Raw genomic sequence first — 17356 nt, 5'->3', positions numbered from 1 at the left:
TGATACCTGCATCATAAATATGCAGCTGTGCTTTAGTATGTATATATAGTTTACTTTTCTGGTTCTTACTATTTATAACTTCATGTTATTTTGAGCAAAGACAGCTTTTTCTTATCTATAGTGTTTCCCTGTTTCTTTGGGGTGCATTTGGAAAGGTGCTGGTTAATGTGATTAAACTACAGATTTAACTTTTTTATTGAAAGCTATTAGATTGGCGTTCAAGTCAGGAAATGTAAATAGGGTTGTAGTTGATGCTGCCTTTCAAAATTCAGAGGTTAAGGCAAATCCTTTTCCTGTCCTTTTATGTTTAGTTTAGATAGACTTTTATTTCTTTGAAGCAAAATGGGCAAATAGATTTTAGAGTATTAGTAGAATTATTATATCACTGTCGTTGGTCCTGGGGTTGCCAGGCCTTTTCTGATTATCAGATGCAACAAATGACGTCCAATTTTATTGACCAGTTTGGCTTCAACGATGAGAAGTTTGCTGATCAAGATGACATTGGCAAGTGAGTATAACATTACACTGAATTTGGATATAGTCTTGTGAGTTTTCTTTCTTCCTGTGTTTTTGGCTGTGGTTTTGCTGATAAGTACAAGCATTTACTGATGTGAAGCAGTTGCCAATCAGTCCTGTCTTTTTGTCCCATCTGTGTGCATTGATAGAAGCCTGCCTGAAGAGAGGAAAGCAACAGCTTCTCTTCTTTTTGTAATCTCCTGGTTGTGCCAATGTTGAGAATGCTGTGCTTGTGAATAAAAAACTGAATTATAACTCTGCTTTTTGAAAGCTATGGCTTTTTGTTGACCTGATATTGTTTGGGTCACTTTCACTTTCTCTCTGTCTCAAAGTGGGTTTTTTCCCCTGCTGATGACCAGATGAATAGCTCTACTTCTAAGTTTTCCTGGAAGAGATGACAGTAACAACATGACTCTGAGTATACTTTTCTGTAGGGGAGAGTAATGAAGGGCATTGTAAATCTGCCTTTGTTTATAAGGTCGAGGCAGTTAAAATTTACTTCTACAAAGAGTCTTGGGTGAAAGATGAGGCAATGAGAACAGCCTTGGTCAGGTTAAAAAAACCCAAACTAAACAAAAACCAGCACACAGTAGAAAACACCCCTCACAAAAGCTAGTATCTTTCTTCATAAATAAACTGATGCAATAAAGGGAAAAGGAGAGAGTGGGGGTTCTTGCTAGTAGTAGAGTTGATCATGGTTTTTGTAAGATTTCATGGATTGGGATGCCAGAACATGCAGCAAGGAATAAAAAGCATTACTCGAAGATGGTTTTTATAATAATCTCAGTGCTCTTCTGTAAGACATGTTTAGTAAGTGGTGTCTGACTAAAGCTTGTATCTTCCATCCAAGAAGCATTGCTGCCTTTTTATACCACATAACCTGCTGAGATTAGAGATGAAGATAGGATGGTAGAGGAAGTAACACAGGATACTCCTTAACTTTGTTAGAAGCAAGTGGATTTTGGCAGGGATAGGAGTTAGAGTTCCTTTAAGTTCATGCCTTTGGAAGTCTGTTGTCTTGGTAGAAAGAAGATGACTACTTATGTAAGGAGGTCTCAAGATTTGTGACAGGTACACTGATGATGTACTTGCGAGTTGAATTGAGCTGTAGGTGAAGTTAGTTTAAGGTTATGCCTTCTGTGCAAGAATCAATTACACTGTAAGTTACCTGCATGCCATTGTACCATAATTCAGATGGTGGCTTGCATAGTAATACAGTCACACTTGCAGCTTGGGTTCCTTTAGACCACTTACCTTTTTCCTTACTTTGTAATGCAGTGAATATTAGAGGAGGAGGAGTATGTGTTCTGCTGAGTGCACTGCTGACTAGACAAAGAATATATTAACTCTTCTGATATGTAAAGATGTGTCAAGCCTAATAGATAATGGTATGTTTGGGAAGATATTTCAGTGATTGGTTAAAAAAAACTTTATGGGGTTCTTTTGTTAGGAAACAGAATTTGATATTATTTTTATTTTGTCCCGTCGTGTTGAAAAGGTCATTTGATAGAAGGGTGAAATGAGTTAAAATATATAAGAACTGCAAATGCAGATATTCGCAGGATTTTGAGCTGTATCATGGTAGACCATAGTCAGGTTAGGCATCCTTTAGGCCTAGGTTTTTTCCCATACAGTATTTGAGATTTGGGTATATAGTTTCAATTATGCTTGTTTAGGCTTCTTGCATCTTTACACCTAACTGTAGATGGCAATGTTCTCTGTTTGTATTTAAAAGATTTAACAGTTAGAAATATCACAGGAATGCCAGGCCTCCTCGGTGTGTGATTTTGACTGTTTTGTGTTGGAGACTACTTTGTCTTTTATCTTCTATTTTTAGATTATTGGAAAATAAGAAACCAAAGAGAAATTAAATGTCTTCATGTCACAATAGAAAATGTTGTTTTACTGAGTACATTTCTTTTTTTCTTGTAGTGTTTCTTTTGATCGGGTTTCGGACATCAACTTTACCCTCAATACAAATGAAAGTGTAAGTATGTGTTCCAGTATTATCAGAAAAATGACTGTCTTTTAAACTTTAGCATGACCTCAGTTTTGGCAGTGGTTATATTTACTCCTTTTATGTGGAAATCATTGGAAAATAATTACCCTACTTTATTCCCATATCATGAGATTCGCTAATTGGAAGACACGATTATTGTTCTTTTTGACCAGTATTAAGCAGAATTGTGTCTGATTTGTATAGCTGGGTTTAAGATTGAGCGTAGATCTGATTTGTGCATATTGCACACTTGTGTTTTATGATTAGAAGTTACTTAAATCTTCAGTGAGATTCTAGTGACCAGAAAGTAAGAATGGAGACTCTGAACCTCGATACTATTTGTTGATTGAGCTAGAATGACCCACCTCTACAGAAAATAAAGCTGGAGTACTTCGTGCTCTGGTTATCTGGAAAGCTCTTTGGGGTCACTCCTGCATCCCATTCTTAAACATGATGGAAGCTCCTGAGTGTTCTTTGGTCCACTCAGCTTGTTAGTAGCCAAGTAAAACAAACAGCACTGCATATTTGCTTGACAAGCTTTAAATTAAGACATTCTGGCTTGATGCTGCTTTTAGAGAAATGCTAAAGATTCTCTTCAGAATAGTCATATATTTTTAAGATGTTTATTAATATAACACGGATTTTATACTTTTGCTGTGTTTAGGGCAATATAGCCTTGTTTGAGGCATGCTGTAAGGAGCGGATACAGCAGTTTGATGATGGTGGCTCTGATGAAGAAGACATTTGGGAAGAAAAACATATTGCATTTACACCAGAGTCCCAGAGGCGTTCCAGGTGAGAAGGGCGTTTCTCATCCAAATAGCAGTGTCGTGAGCCTGCAGTGAACCTGTCCTCTGGTTCAGTCTGTTAGTACAGATTGTCCAGAAGAACTGGTATTTCCATTCTGTGGAGAAATAAGTAGAGATGTGGCTTTAGTGCTTTGTTTTCCAGCCATGATTTGCAGAAGATGCACTTTGGCTTTTATAGCTTGCTGGTTTTGGTTTTTCTCCCTGCTGTGTATTCCTTCCCTCTGCTTTTAAACTGGCCCAGCTGTCCTTGCTTTGGACAAGGCAGCCCAGCTCCACCCCTCTGTTCGACCTTGGCTCTCTTCTCTACAGTAGCAGTGTGGCTGTGAACATAGGAAAATGCATTGAGTGGAAGGAGCATCTAGTCCCTGAAACTCAGGGCTGTGCAGCCTCCCTCGATATCTACTGAAAGCCTCTCTGTATGCTCAAGTGAAAAATCTTAAACTTCGTTTTTTTGAGAGAGAAATGAGGGGAATACTAAGAGCTAAAAATTATACCTCAGATAATCTGTCAGAAATAATTTTGTAATTCTCTTTAGCCTGAAACTCTGCACTATTTCATTGTGCCCAGAGTGTTATACTAAAAACAGAATGTAAACTCTGTCTTTGTATTTGAAGTTCGGGCAGTACAGACAGTGAAGAAAGTACAGATTCTGAAGAAGAGGATGGAACTAAACAAGACTTGTTCGAATCCCACACCAGTACAGAGGACAAAATGGAAGTAGACTTAAGTGAACGTATGTAGCTTTTTTCCCTGCTGCTTTGGGTTATAGGAAATGGTTAGCTCTAGCAGCCTGATTTTGTAGGAGCTTCCTTGTTTACTGCTTTTATTCCAACTGTCTTAAAGTAGTCTTTCTCACTTGCCACAGAGCATGTACGTATTGGGAAGTTTGAATTCCTTACATGTCTTAAGTTGCTTATTTTCTCTAAAATTCGTGTTTCAACTCTTCAAGAATTAAAAAAGGAGGAATAATCAGAAAGGGGAGAATTAAATGTACTCATTTATAAATATTGAGTGCCTACAAAAACCTAATGTGTTTATCTCCAAACCCAAAAGATGGTATTTTTACTGGAAGCCTTTCAGTCCAGCTTTTCATCTAACAATGCTCTTTTCAAAGACTTCCTACAGAAGCTAAGTGAACTTGTATTGTTCTGGTTTCAAATGTCAATGAAAAATGCACATCAGGAGACTCTTACGTGGAATCGTAACTGATGGTTGAAAAGTTTTCACATTCAAGTCAGACTAAACTGGCTTTTGTTAAACTGGCGATGTCTGTAGGTAAAAACCCTGTGTTTATCTAGACTGTAAGGAATTAAATTAAAATAGAAGGAAAAGTTAAGGGTTTTCTTTTCTTTTGTCAGATTGGTGTCGTTGGCATCTGTGTGTCAAACAAGTTTTGATCCATGTGGGTCTCCTCCCATATCTGCCTGGGTTGGAATTTCTAATTGCTAGTCAGAGCTTCCTTTTCAGCCTGTTTTTTTGTATGTAAGTGTTAATGAAAAACATGTTTCCCTTGGGTAGGTGAAGTATTTTGAATTGACCTATCCTAAATTAGATGCTATTCACAGTTGCTCCCAAATTTAAAATATCAATAAATATTTTAAGTTGTAAAAAGCCTTAAACTTTTCTGAAACTTAGCAGTGGTGTTAGTGCATGAGAAATTATTTGAAGAAATTGAAAAAGGGATGAAAACTCCTAAGATTTTCATTATTATAGAAATTAGTTGAAAAATGGTAACAAATATTGAGGTTAATTTAAAGGATAAAGTGGGATTGTACTTGTGATCTAATATGTTTTATTAGTTTTGTTCTTCAGATAAAATACATTTTTTTTAGCAGAGTACTCTGAGTTACTGATCCTAAAATTCTGCCTTATTAGCAGAATTTTCCTTCTAGGGAATACATTTATTTTTTAACCTGATGTACAGGATTTTTCTGCATGTGTTTGAAGTCTAGTTATGAATTTTGCTTCTCTTTATGGAATGTACATAGAGAGAATCAGTGTGTTAGGCATATGTGCACTCATGTTCTTTATTGAAATTTGTTCCTAATGAACTTCATGATGGTTTTTCAGCACCTAACTGGTCAGCGAATTTCGATGTACCCATGGAGACTGCACATGGTGCCAGTCTGGATTCTGTTGGCTCTGCTGTGTGGAGTACTGAAGCACCTGTGCCAGCTAAAGAAACTGGCTGGGCTTCCTTTTCTGACTTCACATCCTCTTTGAGGTAAGGATGTCAGTTATTCACGGTGAGTTTGGTTTTCTTGGTGTGTCCATCTCTACACAAGCCTGTGTTGCTGGTGTTCTGGTGAAATACAAGGTGTATGTAAAGTGTCTGAAGAGTCCCATGCGTTCCAATGGCATGTGTTTGTATGAACTCCCTTTCCAGGATGGGTGGGTACTAGTGTCATTGTTCTTAAGAGTTTTTATGAGCATCTGGGTCCTTTCATATTGGTCTCTGACCAAAATTTGGGCTGTAATTTTTTTATTATTTATTTTTTAGTGTAGACTGAACTCAGTGAACTGTTGAATGTAAAGGTTACAAAAATAGTTGAAGATGTGGATGCTATTCTGTGGATGTTATAAAACAAATAGGTTGGGGATTTTCTTTTTTTTTTTTTTCTTTTTTTTTTTTTTAATTTCGTATAGTTATGCAGCTGTGATAACTAGGTTAAGCAGTTCTGCACTATTTTGAGAACATCCAAGATATTGCTGGTTTTTTTTGGATTGAACTCTACACTCAGCTGAAGTCATGTATGTACCCAATCAAATAGATGTAAATTTTGAGTTGCCAAGTACTGGCGGTTAAGAACTGATTCTTTCTCATATTAGAAGACTGCTTTTATACATTTGGCTTTTGACTTTCTGTCTGGGCATTAAAACAGCTCAGATATAAAAGTATTATTTTTTCTAACATACAACAGTGTTGTTTCAAGATTGAGGCAGGTAAATTGATAATCAGATTAAGGGCCTAGAAAATGAAGACTTGGAGTTGCCACATTACTGTATAGAAGAGACACTCTGTGAATGGTGAGACTTTTTTCAAGTGGGCAAATCTTGTTGTCTGAGTTCCTTTAGAATGAAAAACTTGTAGCTGTACAGTATATAAGTAGTGAAATCACTTTTGTAGTGGTTAATGACTGCATTGGCAGTCTCAACAGAGAGCTATCCAGTTCAAAAAATGCATTTAGAAAATTAGTTAAAAATATTTGGAAACACTGCAAGGAGCTGGTGATTACCTGTAGGCCTTACTTACCAGGGACATGTCCACTACTACTTGTAGTGTAACAAAATCAAACAAGTGAAAATAAAATGACCATCAAACATCCTCAGCTCTGTTCTGGTGCATTTTGCATTACTAAATGTCCATTTAACATGTCTTTCCAGGACTCTCAGAAACAGACTTCCTATAATTCAGTTTCAGTATAGTTCTAGGCCTTATAGCTTTCATATAGTTCTAGGCCTTATAGGTGTTTTAAGAACACTTCATTTTGCTGTTCAGAAATGTTTCTAAAGTTCTTTTATTCTACTTGAAGCTCAAAAGACTCCTTAAGAAGTAATTCTCCTGTGGAAATGGAAACAAACACAGATCCAGGTGATCCCTTGAGTGCAAATGCAACTACTCTTACAACACAGCTAGAGAGTAAGTAAACTGTATTCACAAATGCAAATGGCTTGATTGTAGGAGTTGTACATAAGAAAAATCTCCATGAACCTTAGTTTTAGTTTTCCAGAGACTCTTCTCTGGCTCTGCTGCTGTTCTACCAGGTAAGAAAAGTGACTGGTCAAAGAATTTCTAAACTATTTTAGTTAGTTTCCCATTTAAAACAAGAGCCAGTGTTACTATTGCCTCTAAGAAGTCTGCAGATCATGAACAGCAAAGCATTACAAGGAAACAGTGTGTTCTGTTAGAGAATCCTCTCACCTGTGTCAGCATTTAGCTGAGCTGATGCCCATAAAGAATGGTAGGTTCCTGTCTTGTCCTATGTGGCAATAGGCCAGTAGCCTCAATGTGTTCAAACTTCTCCTTCCTGCTCATGCCTTTCTAAGCCACCTTCACTATGCACGCGCTAATTGTTTGTTCTACATGCATGAACTGGTTAAAAGGACAAAAGTATTTTAATGAGCTTTTTTTGTATCTGTTATTACCAGACAGAGCAAGAAGTGCAGGTGAGAAGTCCAGGCAGACTGGACATCCCAGAGGTTTGTCAGTACTTGGAAACTTAGTGTCAAATTTGTACTGTGTAGACTTGTCATGGATTTGACTGTACAGAAGAATAATTCATCACTGTAATCCTACTAAGGCCTTGTTTAGGCAAAACTGTTGCAGTAACCATTGTCAGTCAAAATGAAAAAAAAAGTTACAGACTGCGCCTTTTTCTTAAGCTATCTGTAAGTAATGCTCATGCTCTCTCTATATGTGGCACTTGCAGAAAGGTGGCATTCTCTGTAAGGAAGAATTCAAGAAGTATGCAAAACTGCAGAAGTACTGTTCTTGTTATATTGGCTTATGTGCTTTCACATGAAATAGAAACATAACTGGCCATGTGCTAAATTGCTTCTATTTCTACTTGTAGCCCCAGGAAGTGTTGCTATGGAGGCCAGCTCAGATGGAGAGGATGATGTGGAAAATGCAGACAAGGTGACTGAGACAGTCATGAATGGCAGCATGAAGGAGACACTGAGCCTAACTGTAGATGCTAAAACTGAAACTGCTGTTTTCAAAAGGTGAGAATGCCTATCTATTGTCTTCCCACCTTGTAAATAAAATGATGGAATGGTTGATGGAACGCTGTGTCATCAGAGAGTTCTTTTTAAGTGATAATTCCTGAGGCTTTAACTAGAGACCTTTCAAAGTAATTGTTTTGAATTTTTTCTTCTAGTTAGTTACTGTAACATGCCTTATCAAGCCTTAGTTTCAGTGGAAGACTTGACGCAGCTTCTGTCCCTGATGCGCATTATTGTGCATTTTTCATGTACGATTTTTTAACATTGCTCATCAAAACTAAGCTTTTAAAATTTTGCACAGAATTCTTAGAGTTGGATTGGAATTTCATTCTTCTCATCCAGGAGGATGGAAGACACAAGCTGAAGGCCAGCCAGGCACTGCTCTTGAGCGTAGCTCATCAGACACTTGGGGTGATCACTGTTGGTGGTATGCATGATGGTGTTAAATCTATTCTGGACTACAGGTGGCACATGGAATTCTAGAATAACTGGAAGAACAACTTCTTAATTTTGCTATTTCCTGATACAAAGATTCAGGAATAAGTGTCTTACAATATGGTCAAATTCTATATTATATGTATTGTGATCCTTTTATGAGAATAAAGCACATTTCAGTGTTGTCTACTCCATCCCATCTACTAAGATATTGTAATCTCAGATTTAATGATCATGTGTTTTTTATTTAGTATCAAATATTTTTGTAGGGAAACAAAGGCTGCAAACAGTCTGACCTGCAAAAACTTTGCCTTCTTTGAAGCTGGTGTGTCCTGCCTCCACCCTGATGTTTACAAATTGGAACATGCTGCTAGAGCATTTTGACATGCAACCCTCTTCTCATTCTTTTAGAATAACTTCCTAGTATCTGTCCCTATTCTAGCTTTAAATATTGAAAAGAAATTGTCAGTATGTCTTGAAAATTGCTTAAAAAAAACAACCCTGATTTCAGTATAAGAAACTTTTCCAGTGTTAGTCCTTACCTAATTGCCTGTTGTTTAAATTAGTTTGACTTCATCCTGTTAGTGGTAGGAGATAATTCCTGAGCCATCCAAAATGAACAGACCTTGAAAACCAAACAGCTGTCACTCTTGCTTCCATCCTTTTGATTATCTGAGTGACTTAACTTCTGATGGTTTTTCAGCACAGAGGAGGGAAAATTTGTGACTGCACAGTGCTTCTAAATCAAATGGCTTTGATAGAGGAATGAACCAAAGCAGTTTAGAGAAGTGGGACTCTGTGCAGACTGATATGACATGAAGCCATCCATAGAGCATTGCTGATTTAGCAAATGATGTTTCTGCTCTGCAGTTTGTTCGGTCTTTTTGCACAATGCTTTTACATGGTCTTCACTCTTAAATGTTAGATGTTTACAAATTTGATTTAGTTATCCATGGTATCTTTAAACTTCTCCTTAAACTACTAGTTTAGCTCACATGCACTTTCAAGTTGTGTGACTTGTCATACTGGTGCAAGAGCTAACATGAGGAGGCAGAATCTGGTGACAGTTCCTGCCTACCTTCATGGAATTACCTGCTGGAACTGTAGTTAAAAGGACATAGAGGTGCAAAGGAAGGCAATATTATAGAATTGCCCTAGTCAGAAGGGACACTGAAAGTTTATCTGGTCCAAGCTTTTATGGGAAATAGAGCCCAGATGAGATTACCTGGCACTCTGTCCAATTGTATGTTGAAAACTTCTAGTCATAGGGACTCTGGGATCTTGATTTGGAAGGGAAATGTTGAAGAAACATACAAGGGGGCTCAAAGATGAGGTCTTAAATGTAGAGACTGTTCTGCTCTAATAGAGATGTGCAACTTCATAATGAGTCAATGCTCAAGTGGCATTTTTAAAACCAGCTTGTTGGGAAAAGGTCTAAATTAAGGGACAGTTAGAGTAGTGAGAGAAAGTCCTACTCTGACCTGTTTGCCTTTCAAAGTGGATGCTTCCAGACATCAGCTTTATCTGGGTTTCTGTCAACAGAAAAATTGATGGTGTCGAAGTCAGCATTGAGGGGATTTATAAGCACAGTAGTTAATTTGTGGAAAGCTACAAAGGACAAAAACGTGATTTCTGAACTTAGTTCAGAGTGGAGAATAAGAAGGAAGAATGCTAGCAGAGACTGCCTCTTTAAAAAAATAAATAAACCAAGGACACCACTTCTGATGGTGATGGTGACAAATATTTTATTTGGAAGGAATGCAAAGACTATCAACGCAAATGAGATGGGGAGATTAGATGGGGAAAACTTGATGAGAGATTGCAATGCAAAAGACAGTATTTTTGCAGGCTCTGCAGGATAGAAGGAGAAAAGAGAAGGATTCATTGAAATTTAAAGGATCCATGGAAAGGAGAACTGTGAGAATAGGAAGAAAACCAGCAGAGGAGATTGGCACTTCTTGAATAAATAGATTTGTTGCCACAGAGGTATAAGATTGATGTTTGTCTACTTCAGAGCTACTTTATAACTATCTCTTGCAGGTATATACGCTCAAATTTGTATTTTAGTGCACTGATAATGGTGTGACTGAGGTGGAAGAGGGTGGAATAGAGAGGCAGAAAAGTTTGGGTTTAGAGGCAAACCAAAAGATTTGTTTGCTAATGACTTTTGAGGCTGCCTGGATACATGTACTGTCTTATATAGTGTGCGTGTACAGCTTTTTCACTGAACTTTGTTTGATTTTGTCTACAAGAGGAAGTTTGTGAAGTAGCTGCAGTCTTTGTACTCCATAAACCATACATAGTATTCACTGTGGAGTTACTAGGGAGTTTATTATGCAAGATAGTGATGAGTTAATGATTTTGCTGATATGTTTCATGGACAGACTTTATTAATGCCAGTTTCTGAGGGAATCTTGAATTTCTTTTATACTTTCTTCCATTTTTGCATACTTCTGGCTTCAGAGTGTTGAAATCCTATCGGTATGTATAGTAAAGGATTGTGACTGTGATTGTTATCACTTCAGGCATCACATACATTCCTTTTTTCCTTTCTGATCTTATTTGCAATCACTGTGTTTCCTGCCCTTTTATCCAGTAAAGTTTTAATGGATGTAAACACCAGCGCATCATTAGGTGTTTGTAAAGTCTAGAGCCATGTGCTTGATCTTCATGTTGCAATCATAACTTAAAATCCATTTGCATGTGAAATATGGACCTGTCTCAGTTTTCTTCTGTTGCCTGAAATTCCCTATAAATAAATTTAAAAGTTAAATACATTAAATAACTTTTTGCCTTTGTTTTCTTTTGTTTTTTAAGTGAGGAAGGAAAATTGACTACCTCGCAGGATCCTTCTTGTAAATATGTAGTAGAAGAGAATACAGAGGTTGCAGAAGAGGTCCCTTCAGGTCTTCAGCGTACTAACAGCAATCCAGAGCAGAGGTAACTGCATTCAAGGATGCTTTCAATTCTCTAAATAGCAGGCTGTGTGTTTTTTTAATAGGTTTGATCTAAAGAGATTGAGTTTAGTTTGATCTAAAAATGTGCTTGCGTTTATTTTATTAAATTCTTACAAGTTGAGTTTTCTGTTGATTCTAAGACTCTTGAGTCATCAAAAATCTATTTTTTTTGCAGAGAGTTGTAAATATCCCCATTCTGTTTTGTGACAATATGTTGCCAAGTTAGAATAGTGAATTGATGCGCAGAACTCTACTGCATGTTCTGATTATACTGTATGTAGACTAAAAAGATGTAAGCATGTTTCACAAATACAGATTCTGGTTTTTAAGACTTGTTTATGAGCCAGTATTTAATCAGCTCCTTTCTTTTAACTTTCTTCTCTGCATAAATCTCAAATTTGATCAAGAAGGGGATTCTAATCAGAAAATACTTAAAGTGGGAAACCCAAAAACTCTTTCACAGCCTCTCCTAGAGATACTGTCTTTATCTAGATGACAATATTTTTTTGATGCTCATAAGCATTAAATTGTCGGGAAGAAGTCCTTGGGTACTAGGTGATTACCTGTTGAGTAAAGATGCTTGTCTGAACCAATAGAGGGCTGTCAGAGCTAGCAGTTCGCTAGATTGCTTCTGTGTTGTGGGAAATATCAAGGAACTCATTTCGTTGAATCCTGCTGGCTTCAGCAAATCTCAGGACTTTCTCTAAAGGTGGCTGTCACAGTAGATCCTCATAAGTACAGGATAAATACCAAGATAAACATAATGGTGCTTTTGGGGCTCCATGTATGTATGACTAGTGGAAGGAGTCCCCTAGGTTGGTCTCTGGCTGGTGGCTAGCAGGAATAATCTCTGCTAGGAGCCCTGTTATGTCATGGACTTTTTTCTGGTTAATAAGTGAGTGACGGTTGTGCAGACTGTCACACTTCCTGTCCATGCAGCATTTGTTTCTTATCTTCCAGGTTTCTCTAAAAAATGTTTGCCTTTGTCTAGTGCTGTCTGTCTTTTCTCTAATGTTTACGTATGTTTTTTAAAAAGTGTTTTTAGAGCTTAGCAGCCAAAGACTTAGCTAGGGGGCTCCTGCTGGTCATGTGCATGTAGAGCACGGACCCCAGAGTGGCTTCTCTGTGATGTCCACCATCAGAGAACAGGAGTTACAGGTAACTTTCCTCATCTGTAGTTTCAAGCAGTATTTGCATTCTTTTAGAGAATCTTCAGATGTATTCCATGGACTTGCACTGAATGGAAGTTGAGATTTTTTTGCCTCTGTTGCTTGCATATTTTTAATGTCCTTATGCATTGGTTTGATCTCTTCATGCTAGTCTAGAGCAATTAAGCCCATGTTTATGCTAAACTCCATCTAGAAATGTATATACTGTTACTGTTTTCACTCTGGAAGGTTTGCTCTCCATTTTCCTCCATACTTCATGAATGTTTCATCCCAATGGACTGACATTCGAAGTGTTTGTGAAAGGCTGTTTGTAGATTAGATTAGTAACTAAAGCAGTCTTTTAAGACGCTGTTGTTTTTCCTGTTTGTCTTAGCTGCTGGCTTTCCAGTGCAACCTTAAATACTCCCAGTATCACATTTTGCCTCACAGAATAAGATTTGGATAAGTATCAGAAATGTGCTCTTTATTAGTAATTCTCTGACATACCACATCTCTAGAGATCACTTAGTATCTCAGTTAATGAAGATCACGCATTCTTCAGTGGTGTGCTCAGTTAATTGAGTGCTACGCTTAATTAGGAAACAAGGACTCCAGAAATGCTGGACTGCAGAAGATAATTGGGATGAGCATGTTCTTAGCACGTTTCCTTCCTTCAGTTCACAGGTTGTGCTATGCAGGATCTGGGGCTGCTGGTTTTTGGTTTGGTTTTTATTGCACCTACCTGAATTTGCTTTGAATCTTTCCTGTATATTTACATTTGGTTTTTTTGGCCTCTTAGGACTGATCAACACACCCATTTAGGAGAGGCAGCTGTTAATGGCCCTGTATGATATGTGATGTCTACTACCTTGGCTGAAGAGAAAGAACTGATGTCCAGGTGTTTGAGTGTTTCTTGAGGATATCATCTAGACCCTGTTGAAGCCAGTCACTGCTGCACTAATTTCGCAAGGAATCAGGACCAGCAACATTTATATTCTAGATTTTAAGACATTGTACAGAAATTCATAAGTGTAAAAATATTGCACATTGAGAAATACCAATAATTTTTGCGTATGTTTATATTGTATTGTTCTAAATAATGGGGGCCTGTGAAATAAGATCCTGCTACCCATGTAATGATGACAGTAGTGTTACTATAGTTAAAATGGCTGTAAGAATAGTTTTATAAAAAAGTGAATACAAAAATCTAATGTATTTGAGACATAACTATTTGACGATTAGTGTGACCAAAGTATTTAGCAGTTTTCTTACATTTTTCACCTTGTAAAAAAGAAAAAGAAAATTCATGTTTTTTCTGAAACTGAAATGCCCTATAAATGTTATTTTGGTTGTTTTAGCTTACAAAAGTGATTTAAATAAGAATTTTTTGGTGTTCAACATTTTACAACAGGTTTTTTAATTGGTAATTGTTTTCTGTATTGTTCAAAACAGATCAAAAAATGTAAGTCTATTGGTAGAGATTTAAGTATTTATTGCAACAGCTTAGTTGACAAATTGATGTTACTGTAAAGCCATATGTTCTGTTAAGTCTAGTTTGCTTGAAACAATACCTTCCAGGTGAAACACTAGAATATTTGGAGTGCACATGGCTTGTTGTGTTTAAGTGGTTCACCTGCCTTCTAAACAGTTCACCAAGATTTAGTTTAATACCAAGCATTATACAATGGAACATTTCAGAACAATCTGCGTATTTAAAACGCTATAATCCTTTTAGACAAGTCAAGTAAAAGAAATGCCCGTGCTGCTAATGTAATTACAGTACATGCATTTTAAAAGTAAATAGTGTTTTTAATACAAATTTTGGCAGCAGAGCATGTTAATTGTTAATTTCACTGTACTGATCTGTGTGAGGCTTTCATTTGTATGTTCTAAGCCAGTTTTTTCACAGCTGGTTTGTGTATATATATAGTGATTATGGAAACTAATTCTGTGTAATTTATAATTTTCTATGTCAGTGTAAAATTCCAACAGCCTTCTCAAACAAACAGAAGCAATATACTGTATATTGCCACATTGTCTGGTGAAAGGGTTAAAATACTCCTGCACTTTTAGACGCAAAACCATTTTTGTTTCTGTAATAGTTATATTCATTTATTTTTTACATCATTTGTTTTCCTGACCAGTATTTAAAGCCAAAAGGATATTCTAAACAATGGCCAATGATTTATTCTAGAAGGCGTCCCAAGCAACGTGCCTAAACATTACATTGCATACAGAAATAAAAAACCCACATGTATGTCACTGCCCTTATTGCTTTCTCTTTTGCATTTTCTGCAACGTTCAGTGCACTTGTCCGTGGAAATTTTTGCAAATTGATCAGTTGTGTGAAAATGAAGGGGTAAAACCACAATATCATAGGAATTGGTAACTATGGTTGCCCTTTTATTATACATTATAAGTGATGGGATCCAGTCAGTTTCTAAGTTTTCTGTCTCAGTTCAAAATTACTTTCAGATCAGCTTGACCAAAACTATTTTGTGTGTTAGCTTTAAGGTTGGCAGCTGTCCTCAGTTTCTGATCTGTTACTGAAAAAGCAGCTTTGGAAACAAAACTGCTCATTTTGCAGTCAACTGCTCAATTGCAGTCAAGCAGAAATTCCAAATGCAGGCAAGCAGCAAGCTGGTTTGCATAAGTTTGATGCTTGTAAGGAGCGTGAATCCTTTCCAGCGGAGCCATTTGTCACTTGCTGAAAAGTTGATTTATCTAGCTCTGTAGCCATGAAAACTGGAGAACACCGTAGTTGAAGTTCAGTCTGGGCCCTGTTGCCTTCAGTTCAGCAAAGTTACGTCCTTGTCCTTCTGTTTGTGATCTGTCCTATCAGTCCACTGTTTTGAGGAAGTGTAGGGTGTGTTTTACCCACTCACTCTATTACTTGCACAAGGAATCCTGAACTTGAAAGCATTGGAGGTGTGGTTGGGGTGGGGGGGGAGGGGCGTGTATGGGTGTGTGTAAACACGCCTCTTTTGCTGTCTTTTATCAACACTGCTGCTGATACGCTGCTCATGTAGCCTTACAAATGTTTGAACGTACTGGGAGAATCCTGAACAGCTGTTACCCAACCTATTTAATCAGATTTGACTTGCATGCAATGGAATTTGAGTCTTCTTTATGAACAGGTATTTTAATGCATTTTGCAGCATGGACTAAAGTCTAATACCTTTGTACAGGTTTGAGTTCCTACAGTATTTTTAGCAGCAATAAGGATGAAAATGCCTTGAAAGGCTTGTCCACTGCCACATTCCACAGTGCTCTTTGAAATGACTAGAGGCTCAGTCACTTGAAACTGAGGAATATTTATGTCAGTTGATGTCAGTGGGCAGTGGATTTAACCCTTGGGATTTCTCTGGTAAAGGATTTTTACTCAAGCAACAGTCTGTTTCAAAACTGGCTAGACAAGTAATATCTGTAGTAGCTCATTGCCTCTTCCCAGCTGGCAGAGTGGATGAATCATGCCTTCTTGACCAGTGAAACCATTATTTTTAAGTGTAAGCCCTGTATGAGTTTTATAGCAAGATTATTCTAAAAGCATAAGTCATCATCTTGACTAACATTGCTATTAGTTTGCTGAAAAGATAACAGGATAGTGGAAACAATCTCATTATGTCATTGTACATGGAATCCCGTGTGACCATGCTCTTGAGTGGGGTCTACATTTTTGCACCTATTAAACCTTGTATCTACCTCTTGAAAACAGTGAGTTCTGTGTTGTCATCTGCATACTTCTGTGGAAACTTACTGTGACATTCATTCTTTGTGTGAAATCCATTGAGGAGAATTGTGAGGAAGATGAATCAGGTTCTTACTGTCTGTCATTATAAACTTACCTTTCTGTTCAAATTAGTGTTAATTTCCTCGGAGATTTTGTTTTCTGACATATGTCTCATACAGTTACATCAGGAAGTACTTACTGTATATAACTGGCTCTATTAATAGACTTAATCACTTCTGACTGTCTCAGAATAAATAGTGGTTTCTCCAGTGTAGTATAAGTGCTTTGAGTTTCATTATCAAAGTGTCTGTATTGCCTCCCAAACCAGGATGGAAAATGGCTGTTACTGCGGCAGCAAAACGCCCTTTTTGGTAAAGTTCTTAACATCTGTCTTTTAGTTTCTGCATCTTCCTATTCCATTATTGTTTGAGAATGGAAGGAGATGAAGACAGTAAAATTAAAATAAAAAATACTCTTATTGTAAAGATAGGCATTTTTCTGTCTCCTTTAGGTAGGACAGTTCACAACATTTTTTGGACTTGCTCAGACCTTGTTCTGCTATTTGTTTCAAATTGTGATTTGTCCTGTGTTTAGTCTTGATTAATGACTTGTGTCTAATCACACTTCCAATGATATCCAAAGGAAATCTGTGTGCTTCTTAATGTGCTGCCACAAGCTAAAGCACTAACAAGACCCAGACTTTGCCTTGTGTTTTGCTGATGGCATTTTTCTGAATTCTTTTTTAGGTGAGTCTGGGCTTAGTGTTTGTGTACTTTTTATTGGGGAGGGGAACTTTTTCTGTATTTCTGTCTTCTCTAAGTCACTAAGTACCTTGCAAAGTGAGGTGGGATTCCCTTTATTTTTCTGGTCATAGCTTAAATACTGTAATTCTGATTCTAGGGCCTTGTTCTGGATTTGAGTTGTGTATGGTGTGGGTGCTTTCCTGTGATCTGTGTTTTCTGTGTCTCAAATGATGATTCTGAAGACTGTAATTTAGATCATGATTGTCTGTTGTATACAGCCTCCCAGAGTAAGAA

General features: G+C 37.3%; 1 protein-coding gene across 10 annotated transcripts in view; it reads left to right on the top strand.

Annotated features, from left to right (window-relative positions):
• Nucleotides 1-16593, top strand: part of PPP6R3 (protein phosphatase 6 regulatory subunit 3) — a 52596-nt gene extending 36003 nt beyond the window's left edge. For 3 of the 10 annotated variants that reach the window (XM_032110771.1, XM_032110772.1, XM_032110769.1), the window contains 10 exons: nt 411-508; nt 2449-2503; nt 3180-3310; nt 3939-4057; nt 5395-5548; nt 6858-6964; nt 7899-8049; nt 10948-10965; nt 11302-11424; nt 13389-16593. In XM_032110771.1, coding sequence (XP_031966662.1) covers nt 411-508; nt 2449-2503; nt 3180-3310; nt 3939-4057; nt 5395-5548; nt 6858-6964; nt 7899-8049; nt 10948-10965; nt 11302-11424; nt 13389-13440 — 1008 coding nt within the window. In that variant the 3' untranslated portion in view covers nt 13441-16593. The other 7 variants (XM_032110773.1, XM_032110770.1, XM_032110774.1 and 4 more) reach the window with 6 other exon arrangements.
• The last annotated feature ends 763 nt before the right edge of the window (nt 16594-17356 follow it).

The sequence above is a fragment of the Corvus moneduloides genome, chromosome 6, assembly GCF_009650955.1.
Source record: "Corvus moneduloides isolate bCorMon1 chromosome 6, bCorMon1.pri, whole genome shotgun sequence".
Taxonomy (NCBI): Eukaryota; Metazoa; Chordata; class Aves; order Passeriformes; family Corvidae; genus Corvus; species Corvus moneduloides.
This window is presented reverse-complemented; position numbering and strand designations above follow the sequence as displayed.